Genomic DNA, 22,585 nt, shown 5'->3' on the forward strand with positions numbered 1-22,585 from the left:
GAGCTGATTGGTTTGTTTTACGAGCTTTCCTGCCAGTCAGTGACAGTCCACCTGCAAATAAATGCTGCTTCAGGGCAGAAGAGGCTGTGCTTTCCAAGCCCAAATGGCTGGGTGGTTGAGATGACTTCACTCGCTAAGAAAACTTGCTTGTCATCTTGAGGCCTCTCAATTCAAGTATTCTGTCAGTGAGTATCAAGTGGGAGAGGGAATCTCCATGTTCAGCTCTGCAAAACAAGCGGAGAAGCCCGAGCATTCACTGGGATCCACTTATTAAGAACCCAAAAAGTTGAAGACATATTAAATTTTAATTCTTAATGTCTGTGCTAGCCTGCTGTGCAAGAGATGAATCAGTTTGTGTTTTACTTAAACATGTAAACTTGTCAGAGGATATTCACCAGTCACCAACCTTACCTCTGCTTGTTGCCCCTAACAGGAGTGCTGGTAAAGCAAGCCACCTCGAATTGTCTGAGTCTACCTTAAGTCCCAGATTCCAGTTTCCAAGAGAAGCATAGTCAGAATCAACTATTTTTAATGAGTCAATTCTGCAAAAGTCATTCTCAACTTCAACTAGAATGAGGTTTTGGTGGTAAGGAGTGGAGACAGCATGATAAAGTGAACTTTGACAAACCCCTGGAAGGTTAGTGCCTTGACCTTGAGAGCTTCTCAAGGTGTATCCAAGGATGGCTCATTGCCTCTTGACTGTTCTGGTATTGATTTACCTGTCATAGTGTCTGTAGTTTAACCTGGACAGAGAACGGTCTTGTGACATTTAATGAAGACATTATGCCACATTAATAGCAGTTGCATTTTTCCTTTTCTAACATGTATTTCATTTTACTTTTTAATTTTATAGTTGACATGAGTGGATGGAGTAAGGGAACTGGGGACTTTCTCCCCATTTCAGTGGCACTTGTAAAGGACAAGGTTAAGACACTTCCTGCAGCTGTTTCTGCAACTTATATGTTACATTTTTGTGTTATAACTACAGGTCCAGAAAGGTGGAAGAGGATGAATTTGAAGATTCTTCATCAAACCAAAAGTGGGTCTTGGCTCCAAAATCCCAAGACACTGATGTGACTCTTATTCTTAACAAATTGCTAAGAGAATATGATAAAAAGCTGAGGCCAGATATTGGAAGTAAGTATTGTTGTTTGTTATTGCAATAAAAAACACATACTATCATAAAACTTTTAAAAATTTTTATTTTTAAATAATTATAAAATTCACAAAGTGCTGCAAAGATAGCATAGAGGTATCTGTACTTATCACACAATTCATAGCTGTAGTATGATAGTAAAGCCAGAAGATTAACATGGATACAATGTGTGTGTGTGTGTGTGTGTGTGTGTGTGTGTGTGGTTCTTCATCATTTTATCACATGGATATTTGTGTGATGACCATTGAAATTAAAATACAGAACTAGTTCATGACCACAAAGATTCCCTCTTGCTGTCACATTATAGTCACACTCACTTCCCTCCCTGAAATTCCTAACAGCAGTCTCTGTTTTGTTCTCCACTCTTGTATTTTTGTCATCTTGTGAACGTTAAGTTTATGGAGTCATCGACCTTTTGAGTTGGACTTTTCTTTATTCAGAAAAATGATTTTGAGATCCATTCAAGCAGTCGTGTGTATCAGTAATTTATTCTAGTCATTGAATAGTCTTCCATGGCGTGGATGTGCCATTGTTTGAGGGACATTTCAGTTGTTTCCAGTTTTTGTCTATTACAAGTAAAACGATTAGGTCCACATGTATGCAGATTTTTGTGTGGGCATAAGATTTTATTCTCTGGGATAAAGGCCCAGGAATATGATTGCTAGGTTGTAGGATGGATGTTATGTTTAATTTATTTTTATTTTTTCAATTTATTCTTTTTTTAGTTAAAAATTATTTTTAACTGAGGCAAAAAACACTATACATACCTAGTGGGTTCCATGTGATGTTTTGACATGTATTTTGTGTGATGTTTAAATCAGGGTAAACTTTCTCTCTTCAAACGTTTATTATTCTTTTATGGTGAAAACATTCAAAATCCTATCTTCTAGGTTTTTGAAATATATAGTACATACTTATTGTCTATAGTCACCCTGCTGTGTAATGGCACACAAGAACTTCTTATTCCTACCAGTTACACAGTAGAACCTGTCCTTTCCCCATTTCTCCCTCCCCTCCACTCTTCCGGCCTCTGATCACCTACTTCTACTCTCAACTTGTCTTTTCAAGGAACTGTCACATTCTTTTCCAAAGTGTTTGAATGGTTTTCTGTCTTTACCAGAAATATCTGAGGGATCCAGTGTCTCTGTGTTCTCTCTAGCAGTTGGTATTGTCACCATTTTTTAATTTTAGCTGCTACAGTAGGTATAATATTTAATAGGTTAATTTGCATTTCCCTAATTGTTAGTGGTATTGAACTCTATGTGTTTGTTTGTTGTGAGCACATCCTCTTCACTGAAATGTCTCTTCGTATTATTTGCCCTTTTAAAAGTTGGATTATTTGGTTTTATTTATTTACCTTTTCACTTTCAAGTATTGAGAGTTATGTCTGGATATGATTCCTTTGTCTGCTCTGTAGCTTGCCTTTTCATCCTCTCAAAAGGATTTTTTCTTTCACAGAGAGAACCTTTTTTAATATTGATGAAGAATCTAATTTCTTGATTTTCCTCTCCTGGAGTATGCTTTTAGACAAATGTCTAAGAACTCTTCATGTAACTCTAGTTCCTAGGATTTTTTTCTAAAAGTTTTATCCTTTTCTGTTTTGCATTTAAAATCATTACCTACGTTAATTTTTATATAAAAGAAAGGCGTGAGGTTTTGATCTACTTTCTTCCCTCCACTCCATGGATCTCCTATTACTCCAGCTCCATTTGTTGAAAAGACTGCCCTTCTGCTATTGAATTGTTTTTAGGGAGTTGTCAAAAATCAGATGGCTTGATTAGCATGAGCTATTTCTGTGTTCTCTATTTTGTTCTGTTTATCTGCGTGTCTGTCACACTAGTAGTACCCACAGTTCTTATTACTGCAGCTGTACAATAAGTTTTGAAATTGAATAGAGTAATTTATTCTCTTTATTCCTCTTTTTCAATATTATTTTTAACTTATAGTTCATTTGCTTTTCCATACAAATCTTAGAATAACCTTGTGTGTATCTATAAAACGTCTTCTGGTACTTTGGTGGGAATTGTGTTGAACCTTTACATATCAATTTGGAAGAACTGGACAACATTACTATGTGGAGTCTTCTAATCTATGAAAATAATATATCTCCATTTATGTAGATCTTCTTCAGCTCATTATATCAGTGGTTAACATTTAAGTCCTAAAAATATTTTAATGGGTTGTACCAAAGTACTTTTTTGGGGGAGTGCTTGTAAGGACTGTATTTTCAAATTGTATTTTTCCTGTGTTCTTTGCTGGACATGAATGACTTGCAGGAATGCAGTTCTTTTATTATATGTTGATATTGCATCCTCTGACTTGCTGAATTTTTAGGAGTTTTATTAGTTTTAGGGATTTTTTTTTCCTGAAAGTTTTCTTAGGATTATGTATACTATCATGTCATCTGCAAATAAGGAGAAGTTTATTTCTTGTCTCCCAGTCTGTATGTGCTTTATTTCCTTTACTTGCTGACTACACTGGCTCGAACTTCAGCACTATGATGAATAGAACTGATGTGAGGGGGCATTCTTGCCTTTTTCGAGGTCTTAGGAACAAAGTGTCAGTCTTTCACCACTAAGTATGATGTCAGCTGGAGGTAATTTTGTATGTGTTCTTTGTCCAGTTGAGAAATTTTCCTTAATTACTAGTTTTTTGACTTATTTATTTTTTTATCATGAATAAATATTGAAATTTGTCTAGTGCTTTTACTGCATCAGTTGATATAATTGTGATTGTTTTCTCCTTTGGCCTGTTAATAAGGTGGGTAGTATTGATTGATTTTCCAATATGTGACCAGTATTACCATCCCTGGAATAAACTCTACTTGATCATGCTGTTTAATCATACTGTTTTTAAAAAACTATTTTTATTTTTTGCTGAATCATTTGTTAATACTTGCTAATACTTGATTAAGAATTTTTGCATCTCTATTCATGAGGGACTTTTGTCTGTAGGTTTCTTTGTTCTTTTTTTTTTTTTTTAACTGTCTAATTTTGGTGCCAGGCAATACCAGTTTCATAAAATGAGTATGGAAATGCTCCCTCACCTTCTGTGTTCTGGAACATATTGTGTGTCATATGAGGGTTTATGTTACTTCTTCAAATGTTTGATAGACTTCTCCAGTGATACATTCTGGGCCAGGAGATTTCTTTTCTGGGAGCATTTTCCATTACAAATTCATATTGTTAATAAGTTTATTCAAATGATCAATTTAATATTAGGTAAGTTGCAGTAGTTTGTAGTTTGTGCTTTGCAAGGAATTGGTCAATTTCTTTTAAGGGGTCAATTTTGTGTGTAAATATCAGCAGGGCCTATAATAACCTCCTGTCTTTTTTCTGATCTTGGTACTTTGCATCATCTTACTTTTCTCAGTTTTCCTACCAACTTGTTACACTGACCTTCTCAAAGGATCAAGTTTTTGTATCATAATTTTTCTGTTGTTTTTATGTTCCTATTTAATAAAATTTTGCTCTCGATTTTTTCCTTTCTTTTGCTTGCTTGGTCTTTTACTTCTTGATTTGGAACTTAGATTCTTGATTTGAAACCATTATTTTCTTTTGTAAGCTTTGGTTCGCTGAATTGTCCCCTCAGCATTGTTTTAACTTCATCCCACAAATTTTGATATGCTGCATTTTCATTCTCATTTAGTTCAATGTATTTTTAAAATTTTCCCCTGAGATTTTTTTCTTAACCCATGGATTATTTAGCAACAGTGTTTTGGGTTTTTTTTTTTTTTCCTATTTTCTAGAGTTTAGAAATTATTTTGTTTTCTGTTATTGATTTCTACTTTGATTCCATTGTGATTCAAGAACATACTCTAAATATAAAGCTCATTTTTTTTCAATCTGTTAATATTTGATTTACGGCCCAGGATATAATCAATCTTGGTGAATGTTCTAGGGCACTTGCAAAGTGTTAAGTTCTTCTGTGTCCTCGCTTATTTTCTACCTAGTTTTCTATTGGTTGTTTTGATAGATTAACATTTGAGAGATTGAAAAATAGTTTCTAATCCAAAACAAGAGTAATGCATTTGACTACAAGAGAAGTGGTGCATGCAAGCAGGTGTAGCTCTACCCCATCTTCATGGGAATGGCAAGAGAATATGGGGATTGCAGTAGACATGTTTTATTTTTCATAGGATGCTCCCACTCTATGGTTTGCTTCTTCTTCTCCATGGTACTTTATTTCACTTAAAGCTCATAAGCTTGCTAACCTTCATACTACATAGCCACACTGTCCCTCCAATTTTCCAAGCCTAGGACTCCAATTTATCTGTAGCAAGACCTAGCATTACCCTGATTCGAAAAGGCATAGATTTCAAAGTCATTGTGGGAAGTGTGGGGAGAGTTTAAGGATGCATGCATATTAAAGTAAATACTGGAGAAATTATGTCATCTTTCTGTGCCTCAGTTGCCTCTACTGTACAGTGAATGAGAGGTACTATATTATTCCTTACCTTCCTTCCAACTTTGAAACAGTTATTCAGTGAGCAGTACATCTAAGTTACCATTGTTCAAGGTTTATAAATATAATTGGCATCGGTTTTTCCCATCAGAATCACATAGGATGTCTATCCAGCCTGGAAAGTGTGCAGCTATTATGCATGTACATAGATGAGATGATTTAGAAAGTATCACTAATTTCCTCAGTTTGTCAGCCAATGTGCTCCACATTAGAACAAACCCGAGCAAGAATTACTTCTTTCACTTGTGGGCAAGTTTAGTCTAGTTGGTACTCTGCTTTTTGTGTGCTAGAATGCAGTGAAGGGCCTTATGTTCATCCTCTGAGGTGGGAATTTGGGCATGGGAAGAATGTGAGTGAACTCAGCTTCCAACACTGATCTCTCTGGCTGTGTAGGAAGATCACTTAGCCACTGCACTGTTTGTAGAATACCCAAGGCAAGAAACAGAGTAACCCCCATCCCAGCACAAAACTTGGAAGGAGATTATTAAGGTTCTGTAAGATGAAATAGACAAGCAAATTCATAATTATAGAGATTTTTACAGCTGTTTTCCCTTATTTACCCGATATATTCCAAGACCTTTCCCTACTGGATTCCTGCATGTGGTACTAAACCCTATACATACTATGCTTTTTTCTTCTAAATACCTACCTATGGTAAAATTTAATTTATAAATTAGGCACAATCACAACCATAACTAATAATAAAATTAATGTAATGATATATTGGAATAAAGGTTACATTAATGTAGTCTCTGTTTTTCTCTCTCAATATCTTACTATACTATACCGTACTCAACTACTTTTAGACAGCTGTTGACCACAAGCAGGCAAGACTATAGATAACAGAGGACCACTGTATTTTCTCAATGTGCACATAAAGAATTGTGAATTTTCCAAATAAAACAGCATACATATCCAAAAAGCATGCTGTCCTTTCGTTCTCATAAGTCATTGTTACATATGAGAAGAGCTCTGTGCTTTCTGAGTGAAAGAGATTTTAAAAAACAACTAAGTATAAATCCATGAAGCATGCTGCTGCTGTTTACCACGCACATTGTCATGGTCCTTGGGGCAGCGGAGTAGCCTGATGAAACCCCACCATCACTCAGACCTCTCAAGATTCATCTTCCTGTCTTGTTTAAATGCTAGTGTCTGATTAGCAGAATCCAGCAACTTGCAGATATTCAATTAGAGAAAAACAATTGCCAAAGAACGGCTCTCCTGGTGAAGGATACCAAATTGGACACCATTTTCTTTCATAGCTCAGAAGATCTGTGCTTTAAGCTAACTTGCCACAAATATCTGAATTCCTTTTGTTTTCTCATAACTTTTTCAAACCTAGTTTATTTGCTCTAACCATAATGCTTTCTCATCAAGGTACAGTGAACTTATATTTACATAAGGTGCTCAAATGAATTTATCATTAGTTTATGGTAATTGCTAGTTTATTTGCTCATCTCCCTTATCACTTATTTGCTCCATCAACAACACATCAGCCAATGTGTCCTGAACATTCCCTCTGCCCCAAGCCCTGCAGTGGGACAAGGGGGCAACTGGGTAATAACCTGGATGCTCTCTACATTTGTGTTCTCTTATTGGTGTAGGAAGTGGGAGGGTTTCCCCAAATAGTGCATAGGAGTAGATATTGGCACTCCCACTTTGGAGTCAGTTAAGATTGTTTTATTTGAAACCCTTGGAAATTCTACTTTGCTACTAGAATAAAGTTCAAGTCCCTTAATGATACAAAGAGGGAAACTATTATCTGGCCTTTGCTTCTGCACTTCCTTTTTCAGACAGTTTGAATCACGTGTTCTGTACTTAGGCACACCAAACTTGTCTTCCTCATCTGGACCCTGATGTTGTTGTTGCCTAGCCTCTTTCTCACTTCTGCACTGAGCTCTCTTCTACCTTTTTTAAGCCTTTCTGTCATCTCCCCACTAGGGTGGATCAAATGTTAGTCCCTTGTTTCTTCTAGCATTCTTTTCTTTTCTCATCTTTATAAGAGGGCTAACAAAGTTTCAAGTACTGCTTTGAGGATGACATGATGTGGTGTGACCACAGAACTGTTTCTACAACATTATTGCTTACTTTCTACAATTCCCAGCCAAGAATTTGTCCTTCATTTTTTTTTTGAGGACACAGTTCCCACTTCCTAATTATTAATGCATTTGTATATGTCGCCATATCCCGACATATGTAGTCCAATGGCAGCCCCGAGATCCAACACCAGGAATCACGTTAAATGTCTCATCACTATTATTGTTCACAATAAATAGATGGAATTGTGCAAACCCACTGATGTTGCATGGAAGCCTCTAATTAGTTTTCATATTACAAATTGTGATCATTATGTTTTAAAAATACTCACTACTTTCCTAGCTATTCTGTCTCCTCAACCAGCTTCTAAATTATGGATGTATCTGTTTTAGTTCCCTTCCTTTAGCTATTCATCATTTTAAGTAATGCTAAAGCCATGTCCTTTACTGGTTCAGGGTCATGCAGTGTGTCATTTGTCTCCAGAGCAGATCTTGTCATGTGAACTGGGAAAGACTGAGGGAGGATAAACCTTTTAATAAAAGAATTGCAGAAAAGAAGAGAACTGACTGAAGTGAATTTCTTTCTCTTCTGATTTCAAGAAACCACTTTCCTGTACACAGATTATTAGAGAATACAAATTCCTGCCTTTTTATCTGGACAGTCTATACCAACTACATCATGTTGAGAAAAATGATAAGTTATATATTTGCTTTTAAAGGTGAATGGATGGTGCCCTGGAGTGATGTGGGCAACATGTAGAAGTGACCAACAGGTTTGTTTAATTCAGGCTGAACATCTGCATAGTCTTCTCTTGGCCACGTCCATGGAGAGAAGACATGATGCTCTATTTTTCTTTGGGTTTTGCATATCTGAACTTCTTTCCTGGACTTTTCTAAAGTGTATCTTCCCAGATTAGTTAAAACTTCTCAATACAAAATGAAGAAATATCCTATATAGGGGGAAGCTTTTGCATGGGTGAGGAGTGGAGGTGCTCTGGGGGTGTCCATATGCCCCACCTGAGTCAGAGCACTGTAGGGAGATACCCTTCAGGACTTCTTTTCTTCATGATACCCAGGACATGATACCCAGGTACTTGCTCAGGGGAATTGAGGTGACACAGATACATTTCTACTGGTAAGAGTAGGAGAGGCTGCTGCCCACAGCCCATGTATGCACTGTGTAATGTTTCAATCAGGGCAAGCCTGTCCATCTCCTCAGACATTTAGGATTTCTTTGCGGAGAAAGTGTTCAAAATCCTTTTTAGGTGTTTGAAATGTTTGGTACATCACTGCTATCTCTAGTCACCCTGCTGTGCAATAGCAAACCAGAATTTACTCCTCTGTAACTGCAACTTAGTACACATTGACCTCTCCGCGTCCTTCCTACCCCCATCTCTTGTAACTATCCTACTCTCAACTTCCATGAGATCGACCATTTTAGATACCACCTATGAGTGAGAGATGGTTTTCAGACAATGTTTTTATGCAGCTCTTTGATATCTTTCAGTTAAAAATCATAAGCAGAGTGGAGCTGCCATCAACTCTGAGATGAACACTTCAAAACTACAGGTCTGATGTGATCTTTCTGAAAGAGAACAGAATCAGCCAGCAGAAAACAGAGAAAGCCACCCTACTCGACTTTTTCTGCGCTGGTCCTGTTGTGTGTAAAGGAAACACTCCTGCACGTCCTGCCACTAGGTTTTGAGAGTGTCAGTTGGAATACTTCATTTGAGAGGATTTTGAAATGTGTGAGGGAAGGGCTGCACAGAGAATCAAATGTATTACTAAGATTACTAAGTATTATGATTGATCACGGATGGAGAACATTGTCCCTCATTCTTACTGTTTTCATATTGTAAGAGAAATAGGAGGTCCTGGGGCATACCTCAGTGTTTGAACACTTGCCTAGCATGCATGAGGCCCTGAATTCGATCCTAGCACCAAAAACAAAAAACAAACAAACAAAAAAGAAGGATGGAAGAAAAATAGGTTCCACAATGTTTTTATCCAAAAGAATGAAGGACAAATACAAATGAAGTGTAAAGGCTTGCATGTCTGAGGAAAAGGGAGTTGGAGGTAGGTATTTTAGTGTCCCTGTATCCACTGTGCTCATAACCACTGATAGCTCAAAATCTAGTTGCCCCAGGCTTGTTACTGACTTTTGGATGACCCTGTAACTAGCTCAAGTCCAACTTGACTGTCCTTTGTCCACATACGTCAAGTAACCATGATAACCTGTACATATAGTTTAGCCTGGTTAGTCTTTCCCATAAAATTCACAGCCTACCACATAGCCGGGTAAGTTGTCATTTTCTAGCAATTACTGTATATCCAGAAAATAATTCAAATGTATTCACTCCACTCTGAGAACAGATGTAGGAGGAGAGGAAACAGACATTCTTAATTGCTGTGCTTGAAGTAAAAGCTATTACTGTAGAGTTAGTTAACTGATTCTCCCACAAAGTTAATTCAAATGCATAAGGGAGGTGGAGAACAAATTCTGTGGAGAAATTATACCTGTCATCTCTAGGAGAGACTAATTAGGCATCTCAAAGGCCGCCAGGTTAAGACCTCAGCTTCACACTTGTTGGCAGGTGACCTTTCCTTATACATTCCCCACTGTATGGGTCAAGGTTTCTTCACACACACATCTTAGCATTTAGGGTTTTGCTGTGGTACTCTTATCTAGGTTGAATTCTGTGCATTAGAGCCCATCCAGCAGTTCAATTCATTAACCATTTGTTTTAGGATTTGTTTTTATTATGGGGAATATATAATGAGATCTCATTTTATAAGTAATTAATTTTTTTCTTATACGTGATTTGGTAAATCACTGTGGTCATATGTCCCTACGTATAATCCAGTGACTGACCTTGATTTGAATATTCAGTTCAGTTTACAGAATAACAGATGATCTGTTCTTGTTTGTTCTTTGTTCATGACTAGTCCAGGAATTAAGCAAAATAGCTATGCGTGGATTAAAGAGCATTCGAGTGAGAAAGAATCCATGGGCTTTTCCACCAGTTACCAGCAGATTCAGAGAACCCCATAGGTTTGTCTCTAAAGGGATAATTAAGCCTGCATCCAGTCCCTACTGTAAGATTACAAGTGATCACACCTGGCCCAGGGTGTGGTTGAGGCAGTGTTGGGTACCTGACTTCCATTGTTCCCAGACGCACACTTTTTTGGCTCCTCTTTCAGTTTGGTTCATGAGAACTGGAAGAGAGCCCTTAGTCTGCTCTGCCATCATAAAAGCTTTGCCTTATCTTGAGAGTCTGATCAGCTACCTGCCTTTCATCACTCTGAAATTAATATCTGGATCTGCAGTATTTTCCAGATCCCTTTAGAAAGCATTACAATGCACATTGTAGTTTTACGATGTAGAAGTGAAAAATATAGTTTCCTACCATATGGGGGTATGAAGGGATTCTAAGGGAATTTTAGTTCAACATCTTCCAGATCTGGCACAGCACCAGAATTACCTGGAGAGGTTTGTATGGGTACCAGTCAAGGGATGAATGGATAAAGACAATGAGATATAGATACACAATGGAATAGTATTCAGCCATAAAGAATTATGAAATCATGTCATTGGCAGGAAAAAGGATGGAACTGAGGATCATCACGTTAAGTGAAATAAACCAGACTCATAAAGACAAGCCTCACATGTTTTATCTCATATGTGGAGTCTAGGGGAAAAAGAAGACAACATGAAAATATAAGGGAAACTAATAGAGAAGAGGAAGGGAAACATGAAGGGGGAAGGAAGGGGGAAGATAGGTTGGGGGATGAATATGATTAAAATATGTTGTATGCACGTATGATTATGCCAGAAAAAAACATTGTTCTGCATAATTAGTATTTTTTAATTAGTACTATGCACTAATTTTTTAAAAAAGTGCTTTTTAAAATACAGAAACCAGCACCCAACTCCTTGGAATATGTGTTATTTTTGTTTTCTAGTTCATCAATTTCTACTTCAATCTGTGTTATCACTTCTGCATATTTTCAGTATAGTTTGCTCTTTTTCTAGTTTTTTAAAGATGGAAGATGATGCCATTCATTTGAGACTTCCTGATATTAGTGTTTAATGTTATTAATGTTTTACTTTATCAGCATTCCACAGATATTTTAATGTTTTTCTTTCATTTACATCCACTAAGATGATCTCCTATTTTCTTAGTTACTTCTTTGATTCATGAACTAGTTAGATATACGGTATTCATTTTCCAAATATCTGATGTTACTGTAGATAGCTTTCTATTTTTGATTTCTAATTTGATTATGCCATAATCAAATAACATATTTTGAATAACTTGAATTCTTTTAAATTCATTGTGATTTGTTTTGTGGCTCAGAGCATAGTCTGGCTTGGTGTGCACTTGGACACTGTGCATTCTGCTCTTGTTAGGTGGAGCATGCTATAAATAAGGCCAATTAGGGGAAACGATCCTTACTTTTGTTAAGGTCTATGTGCTGATTTTGAATCTATCAGTTTTTGAGAATGGGATATGTAAATTCTGGCAATAACTGTGAATCTATTTTTCTTTGGTTCTATTGGCATTTGAATTATTAATTTTGAAGCATTGTTACTAGGGGTAAATGCATGCAGGATTTTCATATTCTCTTGAATACCTGACCGCTTTATCATTATGAAACGAATGTCTTTGTACTTGTCAGTATTCTTTGCTGTGAAATCTGTTTTACTTGGTATCAAAATAGCCTCTTCACCTTTCCTTTGCCCAGTGCTATGTTCTTTGGAACTGTACATTCATTTGCTTTTAACCTATGTTTGTCTTTGTGTAAAGCATGTTTCTGGTAGGTACCAAGAAGGTGATTCCTGCATTTTATTTAAACCAATCTAACAATCTTCCTTTAAATTGGAGTCTTGAGACCATTTACATTTACTGTGATTACTGGTGTAATATGATTAAAATCTGTCATCTTTTCGTTTGTTTTCCATTGATCCTGTCTCTGCTGTTCCCATCCTTCTCTTTTCATGGCTCTATTTTTCTACATTTTTAATTAGCAATAACCTATACTTTTGCTATTTTAGTGGTTTTATTTAAGACTTCTTATGCACATCTTCAACTCATCACAGTTTGCCTTTGAGTATTATACAGTTTCACACATGGTAAAAAAAACATTGCAAGGGTATATTTTCGTCTCTTCCCTCCCAGAGTCTATACTATATGATGGTCATTTATCTCACTTAAACATCTGTTATAACCCCACATTATAGTATTATTTTTGCTTAAATAGACATAACCTGTTCAAGGTTACATACACATATATATATACATACATACGCATATACCTATTTTACATATATACCTATTTTAAAGATACATATATACACGTGCATGGTTAAGTATATATGTAAATTAAATATTCGTGTATGTGAATATATATGTGTATACATGTATATGTATGTAAAGTATGTATATGTGTATATATGTGTATACATATACATTGCTATACATATATAAATTTTTAGATGTATACACATATACATATATACTTAATCTTGCATAGTTTAGTATATATGTATATGTGTATATATGTATCTTAAAATATGTATATATGTATATATGTGTATGTGGATTTGTGAATCCTTGAAAAGGTAATGTCTATTTAAGTAAAAATAATAATATAATGGGCTTTTACATACATGGTTAAATATATATGTATATGTGTATATATCTATGTGTATATGTGTATAGCAATGTATATGTATATACATATATACATAATATACATATACGTATATACACACATATATACACATATACAAATATTTCATTTGATCTCTCGTCCTTTTTTTTTCCCTTTGTGTTGATATAGATTCTCATCCTTTGCAATTTCCCTCTACCTAAAGGATTTCCTCTAATTTTCCTTTTAGGATAGGAAAGTTAGTAATGAGTTCTTTCAGTATTTGCATGCCTGGAAATATTTTGACTTTGCTTTCTTTTTTTACATCTTCATCAAAATTCATCTGGTTCTGGACTTTTCTTTGTTCCTTAATTGCTCTTTCAGTTTCATTATTTGATATTGGTCTGTTTACATTTTCTCTATCTTCCTGGTTCAATTTGGGCAAGTCATATGTCTTGAAATTTGTCAGTGTATTCTAGATTTTCCACTTTATTGGAGTATAATTTTTTTTGTAGGCATCCAACCTCCTATTTATTTTTCTTAATTTCTTTACTTTTTTAAATAATTTTTTTTATTTTTACAGACTGCATTTTGATTCATTGTACACAAATGGGGTACAACTTTTCACTTTTATGGTTGTACACATTGTAGATTCACACCATTCATGTAATCATACATGTACATAGGGTAATACTGTCTGTTTCATTCTACTGTCTTTTGGTCCCTCACCCCTCCCTACCCCATTTTCCTCTACACCATCCAAAGTTCCTTTATTCTTCTCTTCCCACCCCACCACCCCCACTCATTATATATCGTCATTCAATTATCAGAGAAAGCATTCAGGCTTTGGTTTTGGGCTTGGCCTATTCTCCTTAGCATGTTATTTTCCAACTTCATCCATTTACCAGCAAATGCCATAATTTTATTCTTCTTTATGGCTGAGTAATATTCCATTATGTTTCTTTATCCATTCATCAATTGAAGGGTATCTTGGTTGGTTCCACAATCTAGTTATTGTGAATTGAGCTACTATGAACATTGATGTGGCTGCATCACTGTACTATGCTGATTTTAAGTCCTTTGGGTGTAAACGGAGGAGTGGGATAGCTGGGTCAAATGGTGGGTTCATTCCAAGTTTTCTGAAGAATCTCCATACTGCTTTCTAGAGTGGCTGCACCAATTTGCAAATCCACCAGCAATGTATGAGTTTGCCTTTTTCCCCACATCCACGCTAACACTTATTATTGCTTGTGTTCTTGATAATAGCCTTTCTAATTGGAGTTAGATGAAATCGTAGGGTGGTTTTAATTTGCATTTCTCTAATTACTAGGGATGATGAGCACTTTTTCATATATTTGTTGATCACCTATATATCTTCTTCTGTGAAGTGTCTGCCTAGTTCCTTAACCCATTTATTGATTGGTTCTTTGTATTTTTGGTGTAAAGCTTTGTAAGTTCTTTATAAACTTTGGCGATTAGTGCTCTGTCTGAAGTGTGTGTGGAAAAGATTTTCTCCAATTCCGTAGGCTCTCTTTTCACATTATTGATTGTTTCCTTTGTTGAGAAAAAGCTTTTTAGTTTGAATCTGTCCCATTTATTGATTCTTGCTTTTGTTTCTTCCACTATGGGCATCTTGTTAAGGAAGTCTGATCCTAAGCCAATGTGAAGGAGATTCGGGCCTATTTTTTTTCTATTTGGTGAAGGGTCTCAAGTCTAATTCCTAGATCTTTGATCCAATTTGAGTTGAGTTTTGTGCAGGGTGAGAGATAGGAGTTCAATTTCATTTTACTGCATATGGATTTCCAATTTTCCCAGTGCTATTTGTTGAACAGGCTATCTTTTCTCCATTATAAGTTTTTGACTCCTTTGTCTACTATGAGATAACTGTACTTATGTGGGTATGTCTCTGTGTCTTCTATTCTGTACCATTGATCTACCTGTCTATTTTGGTGCCAATACCATGCTGTTTTTGTTACTATTGCTCTATAGTAGAGTTTAAGGTCTGGTATTGTGATACCTCCTGCATCACTCTTCCTACCCAGTATTGCTGGGGCTATTCTGGGTCTTTTGTTCTTCCAGATGAATTTCATGATTGCTTTCTCTATTTCTATGAGAAATGTCTTTGGAATTTTAATTGGAATTTTGTTAAATCTGTGTAGTACCTTTGGAAGTATGGCCATTTTGATAATATTAATTCTGCCTATCCAAGAACATGGGAGATCTTTCCATCGTCTAATGTCTTCTTCAATTTCTTTCTTTAATGTGCTGTAGTTTTCATTGTAGAGGTCTTTCGCCTTTTTGGTTAGATTGATTCCCAAGTATTTTATTTTTTTTTGAGGCTATTGTGAATAGAGTTGTTTTTCTCATTTCCCTTTCAGATGTTTCATCACTCATGAATAAAAATGCTTTAGATTTATGTGTGTTTATTTTATATCCAGCTATTTTCCTGAATTCATTGATGAGGTCTGGAAGTTTTCTGGTGGAGTTTTTTGGATCCTCTAAATATAGAATCATGTCATTAGCAAATAGTGACAACTTGAGTTCTTCTTTTCCTATTTGTATCCCTTTAATTTCTTTGGTCTGTCTAATTGCTCTGGCTCATATTTCAAGGATGACATTGAATAGAAGTGGTGAAAGAGGGCATCCCTGTCTTCTTCCAGTTTTTAAAGGGAATGCTTTCAGTTTTTCTCCATTAAGAATGATGTTGGCCGTGGGCTTAGCATAGATAGCCTTTACAATGTTGAGGAAAGTTCCTATTATCCCTATTTTTCTAGTGTTTTGAGCCTGAATGGGTAAATATAGTATAATAAAATATAATATATATAATATATATAATATATATAATATAATATAATATAATATATATAATATAATATAATATATATAATATATATAATATATATATATTATATATATATAATATATATAATATAATATAACAAAATATAGTATATTTTGTTGAATACTTTCTCTGTGTCAATTGAAATAATCATATGATTCTTAACTTTAATTCTATTGACATGATGAATTACATTTATTGTTTTCTGGATGTTGAACCAACCTTGCATCCCCAGGATGAACCCCACTTGATTGTGGTGCACTCTCTTCTTAATATGTTTTTTAAGTGATTTGCCAGAATTTTCTTAAGGATTTTTGTGTTTATATTCATCAGATATATCGATCTAAAATTTTCTTTCCTTGATGTGTCTCTGTCTGGTTTGGGTATTAGGGTGATACTAGCTTCATAGAATGAGTTTGGAAGGGTTTTTCCTTTTCTATTTCCTGGAATATTTTGAGGAGTATTGGAATGAGTTCTTCTTTGAAAGTCTTATAGAACTCGGTTGAGAATCCATCTGATCCTGGGCTTTTCTTGGTTGGTAGGCTTTTTTTTTTTTTATTGTAAACAAATGGGATACATGTTGTTTCTCTGTTTGTACATGGTGTAAAGGCATACCATTTGTGTAATCATAAATTTACATAGGGTAATGTTGTTTGATTCATTCTGTTATTTTTTCCATTCCCCCCACCCCTCCCACCCCTCTTTTCCCTCTATACAGTCCTTCCTTCCTCCATTCTTGCCCCCCTCCCTAACCCTAACTCTAACCCTAACACTAACCCCTCCCACCCCCCATTATGTGTCATCATCCACTTATTAACGATATCATTCATCCTTTGGTTTTTTGAGATTGGCTTATCTCACTTAGCATGATATTCTCCAATTTCATCCATTTGCCTGCAAATGCCATAATTTTATCATTCTTTATGGCTGAGTAATATTCCATCGTATATATATACCACATTTTCTTTATCCATTCATCAATTGAAGGACATCTAGGTTGGTTCCACAATCTGGCTATTGTGAACTGAGCAGCTATGAACATTGATGTGGCTGTATCTCTGTAATATGCTGATTTTAAGTCCTTTGGGTATAGGCCAAGGAGTGGGATAGCTGGGTCAAATGGTGGTTCCATTCCAAGTTTTCTAAGGAGTCTCCACACTGCTTTCCAGAGTGGCTGCACTAATTTGCAGCCCCACCAGCAATGTATGAGTGTACCTTTCTCCCCACATCCTCGCCAACACCTGTTGTTGCTTGTATTCTTGATAATTGCCATTCCAATTGGGGTGAGATGGAATCTTAGGGTGGTTTTGATTTGCATTTCTCTTATTACTAGAGATGTTGAACATTTTTCCATATGTTTGTTGATTGCTTGTAGATCTTCTTCTGTGAAGTGTCTATTCATTTCCTTAGCCCATTTGTCGATTGGATTATTTGCATTCTTGGTGTAGAGTTTTTTGAGTTCTTTATAGATTCTGGAGATTAGTGCTCTATCTAAAGTATGATTGGCAAAGATTTTCTCCCACTCTGTAGGCTCTTTCTTCGCATTGCTGTTAGTTTCCTTTGCTGAGAGAAAGCTTTTTAGTTTGAATCTATCCCAGTTATTGATTCTTGCTTTTATTTCTTGTGCTCTGGGAGTCCTGTTGAGGAAGTCTGGTCCTAAGCCGACATGTTGAAGCTGTGGACCTACTTTTTCTTCTATAAGATGCGAGGTCTTTGGTCTGATTCCGAGGTTCTTAATCCATTTTGAGTTTAGTTTCGTGCATGGTGAGAGATTTGGGTTTAGTTTCATTCTGTTGCATATGGATTTCCAATTCTCCCAGCACCATTTGTTGAAGAGGCTATCTTTTCTCCATTGCATATTTTTGGCCCCTTTGTCTAGTATGAGAAAATTGTATTTATTTGGGTTTGTGTCTGTGTCCTCTATTCTGTACCATTGATCCACCTTTCTATTTTGGTACCAATACCATGGCGTTTTTGTTACTATTGCTTTGTAGTAGAGTTGAAGATCTGGTATTGCGATACCCCCTGCTTCACTCTTTCTGCCAAGGATTGCTTTAGCTATTCTGGGTTTTTTATTCTTCCAGATGAATTTCATAATTGCTTGCTCTATTTCTGTAAGGTACATCATTGGGATTTTAATTGGAATTGCATTGAATCTGTATAGCACTTTTGGTAGTATGGTCATTTTGACAATATTAATTCTTCCTATCCAAGAACATGGGAGATCTTTCCATCTTCTAAGGTTTTCTTTAATTTCTTTCTTTAGTGTTCTGTAGTTCTCATTGTAGAGGTCTTTCACCTCTTTTGTGCGATTGATTCCCAAGTATTTTATTTTTTTCGAAGCTATTGTGAATGGGATAGTTTTCCTAATTTCTCTTTCTGAAGATTCATCACTTATGTATAAAAATACCTTAGATTTATGTGCATTGATCTTATATCCCGCTAATTTACTGAATTCACTTATGAGATCTAAAAGTTTTCTGGTGGAATTTCCTGGTTCCTCTAAGTATAATCATATCATCAGCAAATAGGGATAGTTTGAGTTCTTCTTTTCCTATTCATATCCCTTTCATTTCTTTGGTCTGTCTAATTGCTCTGACTAGAGTTTCAAGGACGATATTGAATAGGAGTGGTGAGAGAGGGCATCCCTGCCTTATTCCAATTTTTAGGGGGAATGCTTTCAGTTTTTCACCATTTAGAATGATATTAGCCATGGGCTTAGCATAGATGGCCTTTACAATGTTAAGGAATGTTCCCACTATTCCTGTTTTTTCTAGTGTTTTGAGCATGAAGGGGTGCTGTATTTTATCAAATGCTTTTTCTGCATCTATCGAAATAATCATGTGATTCTTGACTTTAAGTCTATTGATATGGTGAATTACATTTATTGATTTCCTGATGTCGAACCAACCTTGCATCCCTGGGATGAAACCCACATGATCATGGTGCACTATCTTTTTAATATGTTTTTGAATGCGATTTGCTAAAATTTTGTTGAGAATTTTTGCGTCGATGTTCATTAAGGATATTGGTCTGAAATTTTCTTTCCTTGATGTGTCTCTGTCTGGTTTAGGTATCAGGGTAATATTGACTTCATAGAATGAGTTTGGGAGGGTTCCCTCCTCTTCTATTTTCTGGAATACTTTGAGAAGTATTGGAATGAGCTCTTCTTTAAAGGTTTTGTAGAACTCGGCTGAGAACCCATCTGGTCCTGGACTTTTCTTTGTTGGTAGGCTTTTGATGGCTTCTTCTATTTCATCACTTGACATTGATGTGTTTAAATTGTGTATGTCCTCCTGGTTCAGTTTGAGAGGATCATATGTCTCTAGAAATTTGTCGATGTCTTTGATATTTTCTATTTTATTGGAATATAGATTTTCAAAGAAGCATCTCATTATGTTATGTTTTTCTGTGGTGTCTGTCGTGATATTTCCTTTTTCATTATGAATTTTAGTAATTTGAGTTTTCTTTCTCCTCTTTGTTAGTGTGGCTAAGGGTTTTTCTATTTTGTTTACTTTTCAAAGAACCAACTTTTTATTTCGTTAATTTTTTGAATTATTTCTTTTGTTTCAATTTCATTGATTTTAGCTCTGATTTTAATTATTTCCTGTCTTCTACTTTTGGTGTTATTCTGGTCTTCTTTTTCTAGGGCTTTGAACTGTAATATTAGGTCATTTAGTTGTTGACTTTGTATTCTTTTCTTGAATGTGCTCCATGCAATGAGTTTTCCTCTTAGTACTATTTTCATAGTGTCCCAGAGGTTTCGATATGTTGTATTGTCATTCTCATTTACCTCTAAGAAATTTGTATCTCCTCCCTGATGTTTTCTGTTATCCATGCTTTATTCAATAGCATATTATTTAATCTCCAAGTGTTGGAGTAATTTCTGTTTTTTATTTTGTCACTGATTTCTAATTTCATTCCATTATGATCTGATAGAACACAAGGTAGTATCTCTATTTTTTTAACATTTCTTAAGGGCTACTTTGTGGCATAACATATGGTCTATTTTAGAGAAGAAAGTGTATTTGCTTGTTGATGGATGGAATATTCTATTTATGTCTGTTAAGTCTAAGTTACTGATTGTGTTATTGAGTTCTGTGATTTCTTTGTTTAGTTTTTGTTTGGAAGATCTATCCAGTGGTGACTATGGTGTGTTAAAGTCACCCAGAATTATTGTGTTGTGGTCTATTTGATTCCTGGAATTGAGAAGGATTTGTTTGTTATACCTGGATGCACCATTGTTTGGGGCATAGATATTTATGATTGTTATGTCTTGCTGATTTATGCTTCCCTTAAGCAGTATGAAATGTCCTTCTTTATTCCTTCTGATTAACTTTGACTCAAAGTCCACTTTATCTAATATAAGGATGGAAAACCCTGCTTTTATACTGTGTCCACCATCTTGGATCTGGAGTATAAATTTTTAAAATTGTTTCTAAGGATCCTCTGGATTTCAGAAGTTTCTGTGGTGATATCTCCTTTTCATCTCTAATTTTTTTTTTATTTGAGTCTCCCCACAACCCACTCCTGGTTAGTGTGGCTGAGGATCTATCAATCTCTTTTGCATTGATCCTGTTATTTTTTAATTTTTTTTATTCTCAAGTTCTTTAATTTGGCTTTGATCTTTTTATTAAATTTTTTTTAAATTTTTAAAAATTTTTTTACAGACTGCATTTTGATTCATTGTACAGAAATGGGGTGCATCATTTTGTTTCTATGGCTGTGTATGATAGAGATTCATACCATTTGTGTAATCATACATGTAATAGGGCAATGATGTCTGTCTCATTCCACCATTTTTCATACTCCCCCTCCCTCTCATTGCCTTCTACATAATCTAAAGTTCTTCCATTCTTCTCTCACTCCCCATCTGCCTACCCCCATTATATATCATCATCCATTTAGGGAAAACATTCAGTCTTTGGTTTTTTTGGGATTGGATTATTTCACTTAGCATGATATTCTCCAGTTCCATCCATTTATTTGCAAATGCCCTAATATTATTCTGCTTTATGACTGAATAATATTCCATTGTGTATATATACCACAGTTTCTTTATGCATTCATCTGTTGAAGGGCATCTAGGTTGGCTCCACAATCTAGCTATTGTGAATTGAGCTGCTATAAACATTGATGTGACTGCATCACTGTAGTGTGCTGATTTTAAGTCCTTTGGGCATAAACTGAGGAGTGGGATAACTGGATGAAAAGGTGGGTCCATTCCATGTTTTCTGAGGATTTTCCACAGTGCTTTCCAGTGTGGCTGCACCAATTTGCAAATCCACCAGCAATGTATGAGTGTGACTTTTTCCCCACATCCACACCAACACTTTATTATTGCTTGTGTTCTTGATAATAGCCATTCTAATTGGAGTTAGATGAAATCTTAGGGTGGTTTTAATTTGCATTTCTCTAATTACTAGAGATGTTGAACACTTGTTCATATATTTATTAAGCATCTATACGTCTTTTTCTGCGAAGTGTCTGTCTAGTTCCTTGGCCCATTTATTGATTGGGTTCTTTGGTGTAAAGCTTTGTAAGTAAACTTTGGGGATTAGTGCTCTGTTTGAGGTGTGTGTGGAAAAGATTTTCTCCCATTCTGTAGGCTCTCTTTTCACATTATTGATTGTTTCCTTTGCTGAGAAAAAACTTTTTAGTTTGTATTTATCATATTTATTGATTCTTGCTTTGATTTCTTGTGCTTTGGAGTCTTGTTAGGAAGTCTGATCCTAAGCCAATGTGATGGGGATTTGAGCCTACTTTTTCTTCTATTTGGTGAAGGGTCTCTGGTCTAAGTCCTATGTCCTTGATCCATTTTGAGTTGAGTTTTGTGCAGGGTGAGAGATAGAGGTTTAATTTCATTTTACTGCATGTGGATTTCCAGTTTTCCCAGCACCATTTGATGAACAGGCTATCTTTTCTCCATTGTATGTTTTTGGCTCCTTTGTCTAGTATGAGGTAACTGTATTTATGTGAGTTTATCTCTGTGTGATCTTTTTTATTTCCTGTCTTCTACTGATTTTCAGATTAGTTTGTTCTTTTTCTAGGACTTTGAGGTGGAGACCAAACTTATTTATTTGGAATCTATTTTTTAATGTAGGCACTCAGTGCTATAAACTTTCCTCTTGTAATTGCTTTCAGGCTGTCCCAGAGATTTTCATAAGTTGTATCTCTGTTCTCATTTGTTTCTAGGAATTTCTTGATTTCTTCTCTCATGTCTTCTATAATTCATTTTTCATTTTAAAAAATATTGTTTAAACTGTCATATATAATTAAAAACAATAAAAAATTAAAAAATGTATATCATTATAAGACAAGACATTATCTTAGCTATGATATAACATTAAGAAATTTTTACCTCCAAGAAAGCACATGAATGCACTAATGAAGAACTATAGGATTATTTTAATAGTACCAGAAAAGGCATTTAATAAA

The 22,585-nt window shown here is 35.4% G+C and overlaps 1 protein-coding gene across 1 annotated transcript in view; it reads left to right on the plus strand.

Moving 5' to 3' along the window:
* Positions 1–22,585, plus strand: part of Gabrg3 (gamma-aminobutyric acid type A receptor subunit gamma3) — a 640,380-nt gene that overhangs the window by 5,166 nt on the left and 612,629 nt on the right. Inside the window, exon 2 of the mRNA XM_047539871.1 lies at positions 989–1,137. Coding sequence (XP_047395827.1) covers positions 989–1,137 — 149 coding nt within the window. The remainder of the gene's footprint in view (positions 1–988; positions 1,138–22,585) is intronic.

Source organism: Sciurus carolinensis, chromosome 2, assembly GCF_902686445.1.
Source record: "Sciurus carolinensis chromosome 2, mSciCar1.2, whole genome shotgun sequence".
NCBI classification, from domain to species: Eukaryota; Metazoa; Chordata; class Mammalia; order Rodentia; family Sciuridae; genus Sciurus; species Sciurus carolinensis.